At 38.7% G+C, this 12,946-nt stretch overlaps 1 protein-coding gene across 6 annotated transcripts in view; it reads right to left on the reverse strand.

Annotated features, from left to right (window-relative positions):
- Nucleotides 1-12,946, reverse strand: part of nbeaa (neurobeachin a) — a 637,170-nt gene that overhangs the window by 65,488 nt on the left and 558,736 nt on the right. For all 6 annotated transcript variants that reach the window (XM_067985944.1, XM_067985943.1, XM_067985942.1 and 3 more), the window contains one exon: nucleotides 4,900-5,019. In XM_067985944.1, coding sequence (XP_067842045.1) covers nucleotides 4,900-5,019 — 120 coding nt within the window. The remainder of the gene's footprint in view (nucleotides 1-4,899; nucleotides 5,020-12,946) is intronic.

A 12,946-nucleotide genomic window follows, 5' to 3' on the forward strand; every position in this document is an offset into this window, starting at 1 on the left:
TACTGCACTTGGTCTTGACTCTCTATGTGCAATGCCATGGGAGGTCGACTAATAATAATAATAACTACCTAGGTGTGATTTCACGGCTATAATCTAATTTCAAGCATCAGGTGATGATAAACCATTGACAACACCCTATACCCTCAATGAGATTGCTCACCCTATTATCATTATTTAATTATAAAAGGTTTACATGTTAAGTCAACTAACTCCGTTTAGCAATAGCTACATTTAACATGCAATCAAGGTCTTCTATGCTAAAGTGTCCAATTATCATGAATGGTTTCCTTCCTTGCAGAACACTCATCACATGTTAACAGTCATGCAATTCCAAAATGTAAAACAGATTTCAATATCAATTGTTAATTAGCAATGCACTATTAATATATAAAAAATGTTAAAAGGAAGTTTGCATCTTATATCTTGCAACCACAGTTTTGTCAAGCAAAGGGTGTTACAGATGGTTGAAAACAATTACTAGAATAATGTTCAATGCAATAATTATTTAGTGATTTAAGTTTCCACGTCTGTTACTGCAGAAAACACACAATACATTTCTTGAACTTTGTACACCTCTAAAATACCATGAATTTAAAATAAAATTTTCATTGTTCATATTCTGCAAAATTGTTAATTTCAAATGTTCAGAAAAGGACAAGATTATTTTGGCTCAAAAAGAGTTAGTATTGATTTTTGTTCATCTAGGATTCTATTAGATGTAATTTTAACAAGGTCAATGACATTGGAAGAATATGTAACAAAGATTGTTGCTATATTATGTGATATCTCATTAAAGTATGTGATGTGCACCACATTGCCCAGACTGTCAGGTGAAGACAAGCCAATTTTCCAGAGGGGAGAGAGGGAAAAACTAAAAGGTATGTGCACTTCTTCCACCCTTGCATACTCCTGGCAGTTAGTTAAAGAGTTAGTTAGGAGAGGCTAACAAGTGGTTACCCATCTACCTAATTGTTTGGGGAATGATGCAAGGAGGCCTAAGAGGAGAGAAAATAACTTGTAAAACACAGGCGATATGGGATTAAGATTATGTATTTTTACTATGATGCAAAATGACAAAGTTAAGTTACCTGGCTCAATTCCAACTGTCATAAATAAGCCAGAGTAGAAAATAAACTATTGTGTTTTACATATTCCACAATTCAGAACAAAATGGAGATTTCTTTGGTGGCTACATTTATGTTTGAAAAAGTATTTCCTGGCACAATCGCCATGAGGGAAATCTAACTATACCTTTTTCTATGTGAACGACACACAATTCTGGAGCATTTTAAGCAAACCTCTTCAGGTAGCTTACGTCTTAAAATTACACTGCAAATGCCATTTTGTTCTTAGAAAATTCTTTTATCTCCTCTTTTAACAAAGGCATTATCCTGTTCAAATAGCCAATAAAGGGATTTCATATGAATATGTAATTGTCTGTATGTTAATATTTGTAAACTTTGAAAACCTGAATATATTTAATCCCATGTTTTATTTGAGCAACTTGTTACCCAAAATCTTTTAACGCTAAGTATTATGGAATCAAATTATAGAAAAGTCCCAAACCTCAGTGTATATCTCAATTCAAGAAATATTTCATTATCCTATTTTTAAAGACACAAAACCATTATAGTTTTGAAGCCTTATTTCTTGGGCCTCAATATTGTAAACCATGGATTTTTGATAGATTGCATATACCTTTTAACACTAAGTAGACAGTAATAATCTTTCTCAAATCTGTTTTTTTTTAATGACTTTATAGAATTTCTAAAATTTCTGCTTAAGTTTTCACATATTACTCAACACAATCATTTGGATTTGTTTTTGCTTTCTACAGAGGTCATAACATTAGTTTTAGGGTTCTAAAAGCTGCTTTGATACTTGAGTGGATTAGTGGTAAAGCCAGAAATTAGAGTTTTTTGTGAGCTATTGTAATATAATGAAGAACCCACACTGTCTTCTATTCTAATCACATCAAACTATTTACACATTGGTGAGAAAACACAAATAAAACAATCAGTACTTTTTTTCATTTTAGTAGTTATGCACTTCCTCAGTGCTCAAAGGTAAGTACAATTCTTACTGCTGAAACTCTGCCACCCTTATTTAAATTAAACACTTCTAAAACCTACTGCTGCTAATCTACACTGTATGCTAACATGATACAGCTTTTTTAAAAAAAAGCAGCCTGAAGCCTCCGATTTCCCAAATCCCAGCAACAGATTAAATTCACCAGATTACATCGTTACAAGCATTAAAGCACTACAACGCGTAACATGATCAAAACGGATGACACTCTGCTTGAAATCTGACTCTCTATATAGGCTTTTCTAGGGTCACAGAGGTATAATAATGTAAAAAAAAAATCACTACAGTCACTAAAGTAACCAATTAAATTTGATACCTCAGCCCTGTAATGTGCCAGGGATGTGATCTAGAAAAGACATTAATTGTTAGACACAAGACATTTTCCTCTAGCCTTCCTAAAAATGGTTTGATTATTTACCATTATTAAAATATGTACTATCAAAATACAGTTTGTTTCAATTAATGAAGATAATGCAAACTTCCCTTAGTATCATTTAATGCAATTTTATTCCTTGGTATAGCTTTAGGTAAAGTACAAAGTGTAAAATAAGACAAAACTCCAGCTCAGGCACACATTATGCACAGTCTTATGTAATAATAACATGGTATTCTAATAACACAGGGCAGCCTGACTGTCCCAAATTCTAAGTTGGAGGGGTGGAGGAGAAGGGAAAGAAAATGTAAGTAAAGTATATTAAACAAGTATAAATTCATGGATAGTGACACAAAAGACTTTCTTTAGCCAGACATAAGTGACTTTAGCTGGTATTTGTTACTACCGAATTCTTCAAAATTGTACACTTTTTACCAGATCCTATGTAAAGTTTACATTCCACTGTTATTGCAACATAGTGTTATTATGGCTGCACAGTGAAATGAAATCCAAAACATACGTTTCCACTTTTCTAATGTATTTCACTGCAAGCTTTTAAAAATGCCATCTATTTTCTAGTTCTTGATCCCTTGGCATTCATTAATTCTGGAAAAGACTCATAATGGACTGACTAATCATTCAGAAACTCTCCCCATTAACTGTATTAATTTACGCTGCTTTAATAGCATTTTGTCAGACTCGTGAGGCCTGCAAAGCCTTTTGAGAACACACAGTGGCTACTTTGAACAGTTTTTATTAAATAAAGAAAAGAAGTCTGGACAGTGGTTCCTTTACTTGTCACTACATTTTAAAAAATCAGTGTGAAGCCAACTGGACTAGCTAAGGTCTTTTCCGGGTGACTTGTTTCCTGAAAGGTCATCTTACTAACAGCCACTCTTTTCCCAGCTTGCTCTCATTACCACAGGAGGAGGCCAGGATTAATAAAGAAAGATTGTAAAACATAGATTCTTGACCAATTTTGGGTTCTGCAAGATCATATATCAAACATTTCTTTTGACCAGATCCCCAAATTACCTGTAAATTTAACCTATATAATCATACAAAACACATGTGTATACATATATGCTCTAACGCATTTTTGTACGCAATGTCACTTCCACATTTTCCCCCAAAATACATAGTCGACAGACATACACAAACAACATTATTTAAAATGAATTGCACTGAAGTATAACATCACTGGGCGCAAACAGCCTATGGTAAGAAAAAGTGGCTTTAAGGATCAATCTGCATTTAAAATAGAACATGTCATTAATGGTTAATTAACTGCCTTGGGCAAATGTAACCAGCGTTGGATTGAACCACAACAATATGACACATTGAGGACGAATGCCATTCCTGCTGTGTTTTATTGTAGTGAGAAAAACATTAAGTCAACACCAGCAGAACCATAATAATACTGTACCTCTCTTGTTTGTAGTCCATGTTATTAATGACAACCGTGTTAATTAGCTTTGTTCAGACATATCTCTTAGCTAACAATTTGTGGAAAAAAAAATTTAAAAAACAAACAAAATTCATTTTTCAAATTCATTTTTGCTGACTGCATATTTTGCTTCAAGCTGAACTGTGTAACAACTTTGGCTGAATAACACTAATTAAAAACACTGTAGGTACTAACTAGGACTGCAGAGTTTAAAAGCTAACAATGGAAAAACATCAACTGAAAACCTCACTTAGAAAGAAGCTGTTAAATATATTTCTATGATACCATAGAACACTATACAGTTAGTGTCAATTCAAACCTTCACATCAACCAAACTGTGTGCTGTAATTCAGATGCAAAGCCACTCAAAGCACAGTCAAACTGCTTTGATATTGGCATTATTTTAATTCAGATTCAGGAAGGCCAATTTCTGTGAGCTGGCTCCCGCATATACACTTAAATTCTCTTTCCTTATCTTAGCAGCAGACTTGTAGACCCAATTTATTTAGGTCTACGAGTCTGCCGCTGAGATAAAGAAACCAGATAAAGTAGTAAGAACACCAAAAGCTGGTTGACAGATAGTGGACTCCTGGAATACAAATTAAAGTAAGGGGAATATAAAAGCAACATCAGTAAAAGGTGGGAAACCACCTGCATGAGGTGATCTCACATTATGTGGAATTTTTACTTGCTGCTATATAACTGCAGCTGGTATGAATCTAAATTTTAAATGTTTCCTGATAGTCTGTTCTTAAACTTCATTTCCGATGTTAGCAGTGAGATGACAGTGATGTCAGTTCTCTCCAAACATTAAAATTTAATAGGTATTCAGATGTTGGAGAACAGACCTTGGTGCACGTATAATGCTCCATTGTCACTGGGCAGAAAGTGATGCAGGAGCACCCAGTGTATCCCACCTGCTATACCTGCATCACCTAGTACATGTAGCATAATAGCCTCAATATACTTTAATGCAGTCAGCAACACTTACTTTTACATCTGAGGTGTCTCTCTGACAGTTCCTCCATGACTTTGCCACGGAAGAGAATGTTCTCTCTGGATAATCAAATTTTCCTTCATTTGCATTTAGGAAAAATGTGGTAAAAGGCTCCTAAAAAAAACAAATAGTTGCATTTATATGACAAAATAATAATGTGGAATTAACCAGCACTTAGTAGCTAAAGTCTGACCAATAAATGTGTACTTCTGAAGTAGAAAGATCACATCTGATCAAAACAATAAAAAAGAAACTAAAGAACTGAGTCCCATGAAGGAAATGTATGCCCAAAATATCAACTTTTAAGTATTTTCAAATATATATTCCAGTTCCATGATTATCATATTAGTTTTCAATTTCAAATAACTTTAATGATGGCATGCAACTTGTGGAGGACCATAACATCAGACCAGGGAACAAATACATGTATTTCATGGCTCAAATTGACTGGAAGAAATGTTCTGCATAAAAGCTCCCTCATCATAGGAACAGAGGAATATAGGAACAGGAGTAGGCCATTCAGCCCCTCGAGCCTGCTCCGCCATTTGGTAAGATCATGGCTGATCTGTGATCTAACTCCATATACCTGCCTTTGGCCCATATCCCTTAATACCTTTGGCTGCCATAAAGCTATCGATCTCAGATTTAAATTTAGCAATTGAGCTAGTATCAATTGCCGTTTGCGGAAGAGAGTTCCAAACTTCTACAACCCTTTGTGTGTAGAAATGTTTTCTAATCTCACTCCTGAAAGGTCTGGCTCTAATTTTTAGACTGTGCCCCCACTCCTAGAATCCCCAAACAGCAGAAATAGTTTCTCTCTATCCACCTTATCTGTTCCCCTTAATATCTTATAAACTTCGATCAGATCACCCCTTAACCTTCGAAACGCTACAGAATACAACCCCAATTTGTGTAATCTCTCCTCGTAACTTAACCCTTGAAGTCCGGTTATCATTCTAGTAAACCTACACTGCACTCCCTCCAAGGCCAACGTGTCCTTCCGAAGGTGCGGTGCCCAGAACTGCTCACAGTACTCCAGGTGTGGTCTAACCAGGGTTTTGTATAGCTGCAGCATAACTTCTGCCCCCTTGTACTCCAGTCCTCTAGATATAAAGGCCAGCATTCCATTAGCCTTAATGATTATTTTCTGCACCTGTTCATGACACTTCAATGGTCTATGTACCTGAACCCCTAAGTCCCTTTGGACATCCACTGTTTTTAACTTTTTACCATTTAGAAAGTACCCTGTTCTATCCTTTTTTGATCCAAAGTGGATGACCTCACATTTGCCTACATCTACATTTACAAAATCATCCCTAAAGGTAATCAAATAAGACTGCAGAAGGTAAAGTGCTCAAATTGTACACAAAATTCCAATTGCAGCCTCGCCAGTGATGCAGTAAAGGTTAGAATAACTTCTTTTGATTTATGCCGAAATGCCTTTGAGATAGAACCTCGTATTTGATAAGCTTTGTTTATAACAGCTTCACATTGACTTAAAACTTCCAGTGAATGATTAACAATCACATCCAAACCCCTTTCCTTCTCCACTTTTACTGATAGCTATCCTTTCATAATGTATACATTTGCTGTTTCCTGCTCCACACATTTGGAGCAGAGGAACATACAATGATATATGGAGATAACAGAGCAATGGGATTAGTTTTGAATTGCCCTGGCAAAGAGCCAGCAGAGATATGATGGCCTCCTTCTGTGCTGTAAACGTCTATGGTAGTATAAATTATCTTACATTTGTCTACATTAAAATCCATGTTAAACCAGCTGTTTAACTAGTCCAGAAGTTTTTCAATGCTGTTTATCTCTAATATATTAATCACATAATCACATGGCCACATAGCTTGGTAGAAAAGCAAATTTTGTAATAAATAAAAGAAGTTGTCTCGAGCAAGTTATGAATATTAACAATAGAAGACCGTGTTAATCACCACATCCCAGAAAGATCCTTCTGCTTCATATTGACATAGTTTTCAATCGAACTAGTAAACTTTCCAATAAGCTTTTAAAAGCTTCAGATGTGAATCTTCAATTATATACTTTACAGCATCTCTCGGTTGCCTGTTGTTCCTGTGATATGTGGTTTGAAACTGCTGATTAAATTACATGGCATCATGAAATTATGTATCAGTGGCACCATAAATGAGGATTGTGGGTTGTAGGCAGCAGTCCCATTCATGTCACTGAAGTGAAATTTCATCACCAAATTCTTTCAACCATAAACCATTACCATTACATAATATCAATAAACCTTACCATTTTTGATACTGAGAATACACAGTAAGATGGTATTCAAGGTATACCATTTGGAGATAGATACCTGGCATTTAAGAAGTAATTAACATCAAATTCAAAACAGTGTACTCTCCAACTCACCATCAGCAAAGCCAAATGTGGTAATATATTATAATATGTCTACAATGCATTTTGTTTGCATATATACTTCCCATTGTCAAATTTTGCCATCATACTTTTGCTATTGCATTTTACTGATTGGTTCAAAGTAAAACTGCAGTAAATTACAACTGAAGAGCTAGAGAACGTACAAATTAAAATCAAGGAAAGCAGCAAGAAAACTACCAAACAGAAACGTCTAAGGACTGATTAAAAACATCTAATCCTGAATGACTAATCAGGACACCTTTTCATTTGTTTTATTATCAATAAAACAAATGAAAAGGTGAACCAAATGAAATGCTTTGACTCAATATTTTTCCCTCAGAACAATTGAGGAGAGTTACAAACCACATCCATGCACTCAGAGCATGTGCAGTTCGCAGATCTTCCCAGAATGCATGAATAGGTTGCTCTTAGTTGAAGCAGAAAGGTGTATTCCATTATCCTGTGAAGATGTGTGTGCTTCTTTGTTTTTTCCAAAAGACTGAAACAAACTGGAGATTGAGTTTTCAGGCAAGTTTTATATTTAAAATATTAACTGTTCCATTTCTGTTATGAACTTGTTCCATTTCTAGTATGAACTTCTTGCTTAGTTAACACCTATGATTAAGACAACCTGTGCATAGCAGCAGCTGTAGTTTCTTTGTTGACAGGAAGCAAAATAAAAATTGTTTATCAAGAATGTATTTCTTTTTTCTCAGTCGAAAGGTTCAAAATTCATTTAATCTTTCTCTTCTGTATCATTTTGATGCTTATGGGCATTAAAATAAAAATTGAGAAACTGCAAAATGAAGAACCTTTGAGTGTTTTGAGAAGTACTTTTCGTTTATGAAAATTTATATTTATTATTAAAACTATACAAGTTGACAAACTATTAGTGCACCAAATGCTTTAAAGCAGCAATGGGAAAAGTGGCAGGGGTGGAGTGAATAATGGACAGATTGGGAAAGAGGCTGTCAGGAGAGGAGTGAGGTGGCGGTGGGGGGTGGGTTGATACCTGCTGGGGGTCAAGAGCAATTCAGGTTCCATTCCCCTGCTCCCCCCTCTAAGACTGCTAAATCCTACCCTTCCAATACTGCCAGATGCCAGCAACCCCACAACAGTGCCAGATGCTGACTCATTTGATGCGCCCAAACCCCCTTCCAAGTTCTGCTGGATCCCAGGATCCACCTCCCCAGGACTTCTCTCCCTCTCCCCATCCCAATCGGGACCCCTCTCAGTGATCACAAATTCCTAAATCACGTTCCCAAGGGCAGAGTTTAGTGAGAAGAAAGCAAAAGGGTGGTACTTGGAAGAGAAGAGGTGGGAGTTCAAGAGCAATGCAGCAGAGGTTGGAGTGCACGAGCAACGTTGAGAAGATGTGGGATGAAAAGTGTGAATGGGACAGGGGTGTAGGAAAGTAGAAACATGAATTGAGGGAAGAGAGATAGAAAAGTGGTAGCATGAATTAGTGGAGTTAGAAGGGAGCGCATCTCCAAGAACTGAGGGGCGAAGGTTACAGGAGAGTATAAACAGGAGGGAGTTGGAGGGGGAGAATGTCTCTGTGAAGGCAAAGAAATGATCTGGTTGGTTTGTTGCAAAAACAAATATCACTTATCTTTCTTTGTTTTATTGTGAAGTAAAATCTTTTATAAAATTAAACAGAACGCACCATTTTAATGTTAAAATTTTTTTTTCAGGGGCATTTGGAAGGAATGTGTACAACTCTAAATTTGCTGCCTACAGCCCTGACTATGTTCAATAAGACCAGATTTGAATCCACTATTTGCTATTACATTTTTTTTCTTTCAGAAATAGATTATCTCCTGCAATTGGGAGAAACAAGTTTTAAAAAAATAAAGAAAACTAGTGAACTCCCAAATGGCAAATAAAAAGTAGTTTTTAATAAAATTGCACAATTTATTTTTTAGATTTAAAAAAATGTAACGTCAGTGTCCACAGTAGGATCCAAAATGCTGGAAAACACCAAATAAATTGTCACAAATCAAAATTTCTGTGGGGGGGGGGGGGGTCATGCACTAGATCCCTCCTATAAAATAAATCTAGTGCTTTGAACACTTTTATTCATTGACGTGGAGTTTGCTCTGGGAAGTTGGATGCAAAATTGCACCCAAAGCTGTACCTATTTTGCCAATGTCAAATTGCACCCAAATAACCAAGCGTGGTTGAAACATAATTGGACAGAGCCAATGGAGCTTCAGGTGCTAGGGTGGAGGACTATAAAAGTCGGAAAAAAAATCCTGCAAAGTGAGGCTGGGGATTTCAAGTAAGGAGCACACAGCTCTCTGTCTTGCAGATTTTTAAATAAATGCTTTTAAATTGCTCTGTAGGGTGTCTGCATCGTCTCAAACTTTTCCCCTTTCACAGATGACGACATCTGAATCACAGGAGAAGGCTGTCCACAAGAGGGCTTTCAATTTCGCTAACAAGGATTTTCAGGTAGAAGTGAAGCACCAGCAGCTGATTAGCTCCCCAATATCTCAGCCCACACGTGGTGAGGAAGTGGATGTCACCCGAGATCGCAGAGGCACTGAATGCCAGCTCATTCATGCCCAAGATGGCGGAGTAGTGCCGAAATAAGTTTAATGACCTGACTAGAGCAGGGAAGGTAAGAATCTCACGATGCCACAACTTTCTCCCACATCCAATGTGGTCACCACATTCAGGCGGAACAAGCTGATTAGTGACCAATTGGCAAGACCCACCCTCCCTCTGATAGATGCAGGGCAGTGGCTCCTTCAATTGCTCCATATACTTAAATCACAAGTCTAATCTTTTCCATTCTGGTCTTTTTAGGGCAGGAATGCACACAATGCCCACGACTCTGTACAACTGGGCACCGGCGCGGACATAGTAAACCATGACGTGTAGGTGATTCAACCCCAGGTTATCTCCCAGGTGTCTGAATCCAGATTTGGGGAGTGGGGAGACTCGGAGGAGGTGGAAGATGCAGCATCTCTCTAGAGGGACCAGCCAGAAGGCAGCTACAGATTGGTGAGCCAGTGGAGCCTGACTTGACAGCTCAGTCATGAAGGGGCACATGCTGTCGGAGCATCAATGGGGCAAGAGGTCCCTCGGCTTCATCAATAGCAACATGGAGTACATTGCCAGTCTGGCCTCAGTCTGCTGTGATGATCAGCAGCAGAATTGCACAGATGATGCTACAGCTCCAAAAGCAAATCCAGCTGTTGACTGCTACTTTGGGATATACGGCAGCTCCTGTGTCTGGGATGATGAAGTAGAAGTCAGGGCTCCCAACTTGATGGATGCTCACACTTCAGCTCTTAAGGCTTTGGGAGATAGACTGGAGGGCGTGATGAGTCACAGCTTTCTAGTCTTGTAGAGGCATTCCTGGATCTCACGGGCTGCCATCGTTCCACCCATCAGGATGCTGGCTGGGGCCTGAGATCAAGACGGCATTGGTAGGTTGGCTCATGTGGTCTAAGTGGCTGATGCTTCCACATCTACGGGCGGCAGAACCACCCTGGGCTCCAGCCTTACAGCAGCAGGCACATTGCCAGCTGCACATGGCAGGCTGTATGGGGAAGCTCAGGATCTCAATCCTGGGATGCAGACATAATTCCCTGGTCCAGGAGTAGCTGGGCGTAAGAATCAATGAACTACAGGAGGTCATCGACTTTGGATCCAAAGAAGACAAATATTTTCTTAATGGTGAGGGACTAGAAACTGTGGAGGAACAAAGGGATATTGGTGTCGAGGTACAACTGTCACTAAAAGCTAGTGCACAAGTACAAAAAGTAACTAAAAGGCTAATGGAATGTTGGCCTTTATATCAAGGGGTTGGAGTATAATGGGAAGGAAGTTATGCTTCAATTGTACAGAGTCTTAGTCAGACCCCATATGGAGCACTGTACCTCAGGAAGGATATATTGGCTTTGAAGGGGGTACAGTGCAGATTCACCAGAATGATACTAGGGCCTAAAGGGTTAAATGATGAGGACAGGTTACATAAACTTTGCTTGTATCCCTCTGAGTTTAGAAGGTTGAGGGGTGAACTAATTGAGGTGTTTAAAATAATAAAAGGATTCAATCTTAAAATTAGACTTAGCCCATTCAAGAGTGAAAACAGGAAGCACATTTTCACACAAAGGGTAGTGGAAATGTGGAATTCACTCCCCAAAAGGCTGTAGATGCTGGATCAATTGAAATTTTCAAGACTGCGATTGACAGATTTTTATTAGGTATATGGATCTAAGGCGGGTAAATTGAGTTTGAGGTACAGATCAGCCCTAATCTAATTGAGTGATGGAATAGGCTTGAGGAGTTGAATAGCTTACTTCTGTTCCTATATTCCTATAAAATGCTTGTTCGTACTCATAGGACAGAAAATGTTTTCTTGGCGAAGCATACTTTTGGGTCAGGAACCTGAGGTTCAATTTGGTGTATAGACCTGTATATTCTTTATTTGGTCTTTGATCAAAAATGTGGCCTGGAGATTGATGACACACACATGCACCATATTACTACCACTTTCTTTCAGCTGGTGTAGCCATGGACATTTTTACTGTTGACTGTTGTGCGATGCCTGTTTTTATTGCTGCCTATGCATGTTGCCCCTGATTCTGCTTTTTACTGTAGTCTGTGTCCCTGAACTGCTGCCGTTCCTTCAGTGCTTTTGCATAGAATTTTACAGCACAGCAACAGGCCATTCGGCCCAACAGGCCCATGCTGGTGTTTATGCTCCACAGGAGCCTCCTCCCATCTTACTTCCTCTCACCCTATCAACATATCCTTCTATTCCTTTCTCCCTCGTTCTTAACTAGCATCCTCTTAAATGCATCTATGGCTAATCGCCTCAACCACTCCATATGGTAGCGAGTTCCACATTCTCACCGCTCTCTGAGTATAGAAGTTTCTCTTGAATTCCTTATTGGATTTCTTAGTGACTATCTTATATTTATGACACCTAGTTTTGAACCCATGGATCTCCCTCAGTGCTGTGAGACCCCAAGATAATTTCCCAGTGGGGTCAAATACTAAGACCACCATCCCAGTGAAGTCAAACCTTGGACCACCCCCAAAGTGCTCTCATCCCCAGGACCTCCACTGCTGATTCTCAAGGCCCCTCCAATGCTCCGACATCTCCAATGAGTGTTCCCAGATCCTAGGCCATGCTGGGTGCTCCTAAACCTCAGCATTTCCCACTTCAACCAAATCTTTCCACTCTGTGGACAGATCCACACCAACCTCTTCCATCTTCACCTATCGAGTACTCCCAGATGCTATTTCCTACCCAGTGCACTTCAAGGCCAGCCCCATTCAGTGTTCCCAAAGCTCAAGTGCTAAGTTTCCCAGATCCATTCCCCCAAGTACTCCCAGACAGCAACTCCCACTTTCTAACCTCTGAAAGGCCTTAGTCTTCTCTGCCTCCCACACAACAACTGCAGGCTCACTGCCCTCTGGATCACATTGGCATGCTTCCTCCTGGTCCCTGCCTTCCCACTTTTTCATAGCTGATGTCACTAGCCCTCAGTTTTCTTTCTCTGGACCCTACTTTCAGCCTGATACATGTTGCCTCACATCTTGCTGTTTATCCCTGGGCTTTAAAAAGATGAGTGAGAAAAATTGAGTAGATAGGTAAAGGAACATGAGAATTGGGCAGAATTCA

The sequence above is a fragment of the Heptranchias perlo genome, chromosome 6 (genome assembly GCF_035084215.1).
Source record: "Heptranchias perlo isolate sHepPer1 chromosome 6, sHepPer1.hap1, whole genome shotgun sequence".
Taxonomy (NCBI): Eukaryota; Metazoa; Chordata; class Chondrichthyes; order Hexanchiformes; family Hexanchidae; genus Heptranchias; species Heptranchias perlo.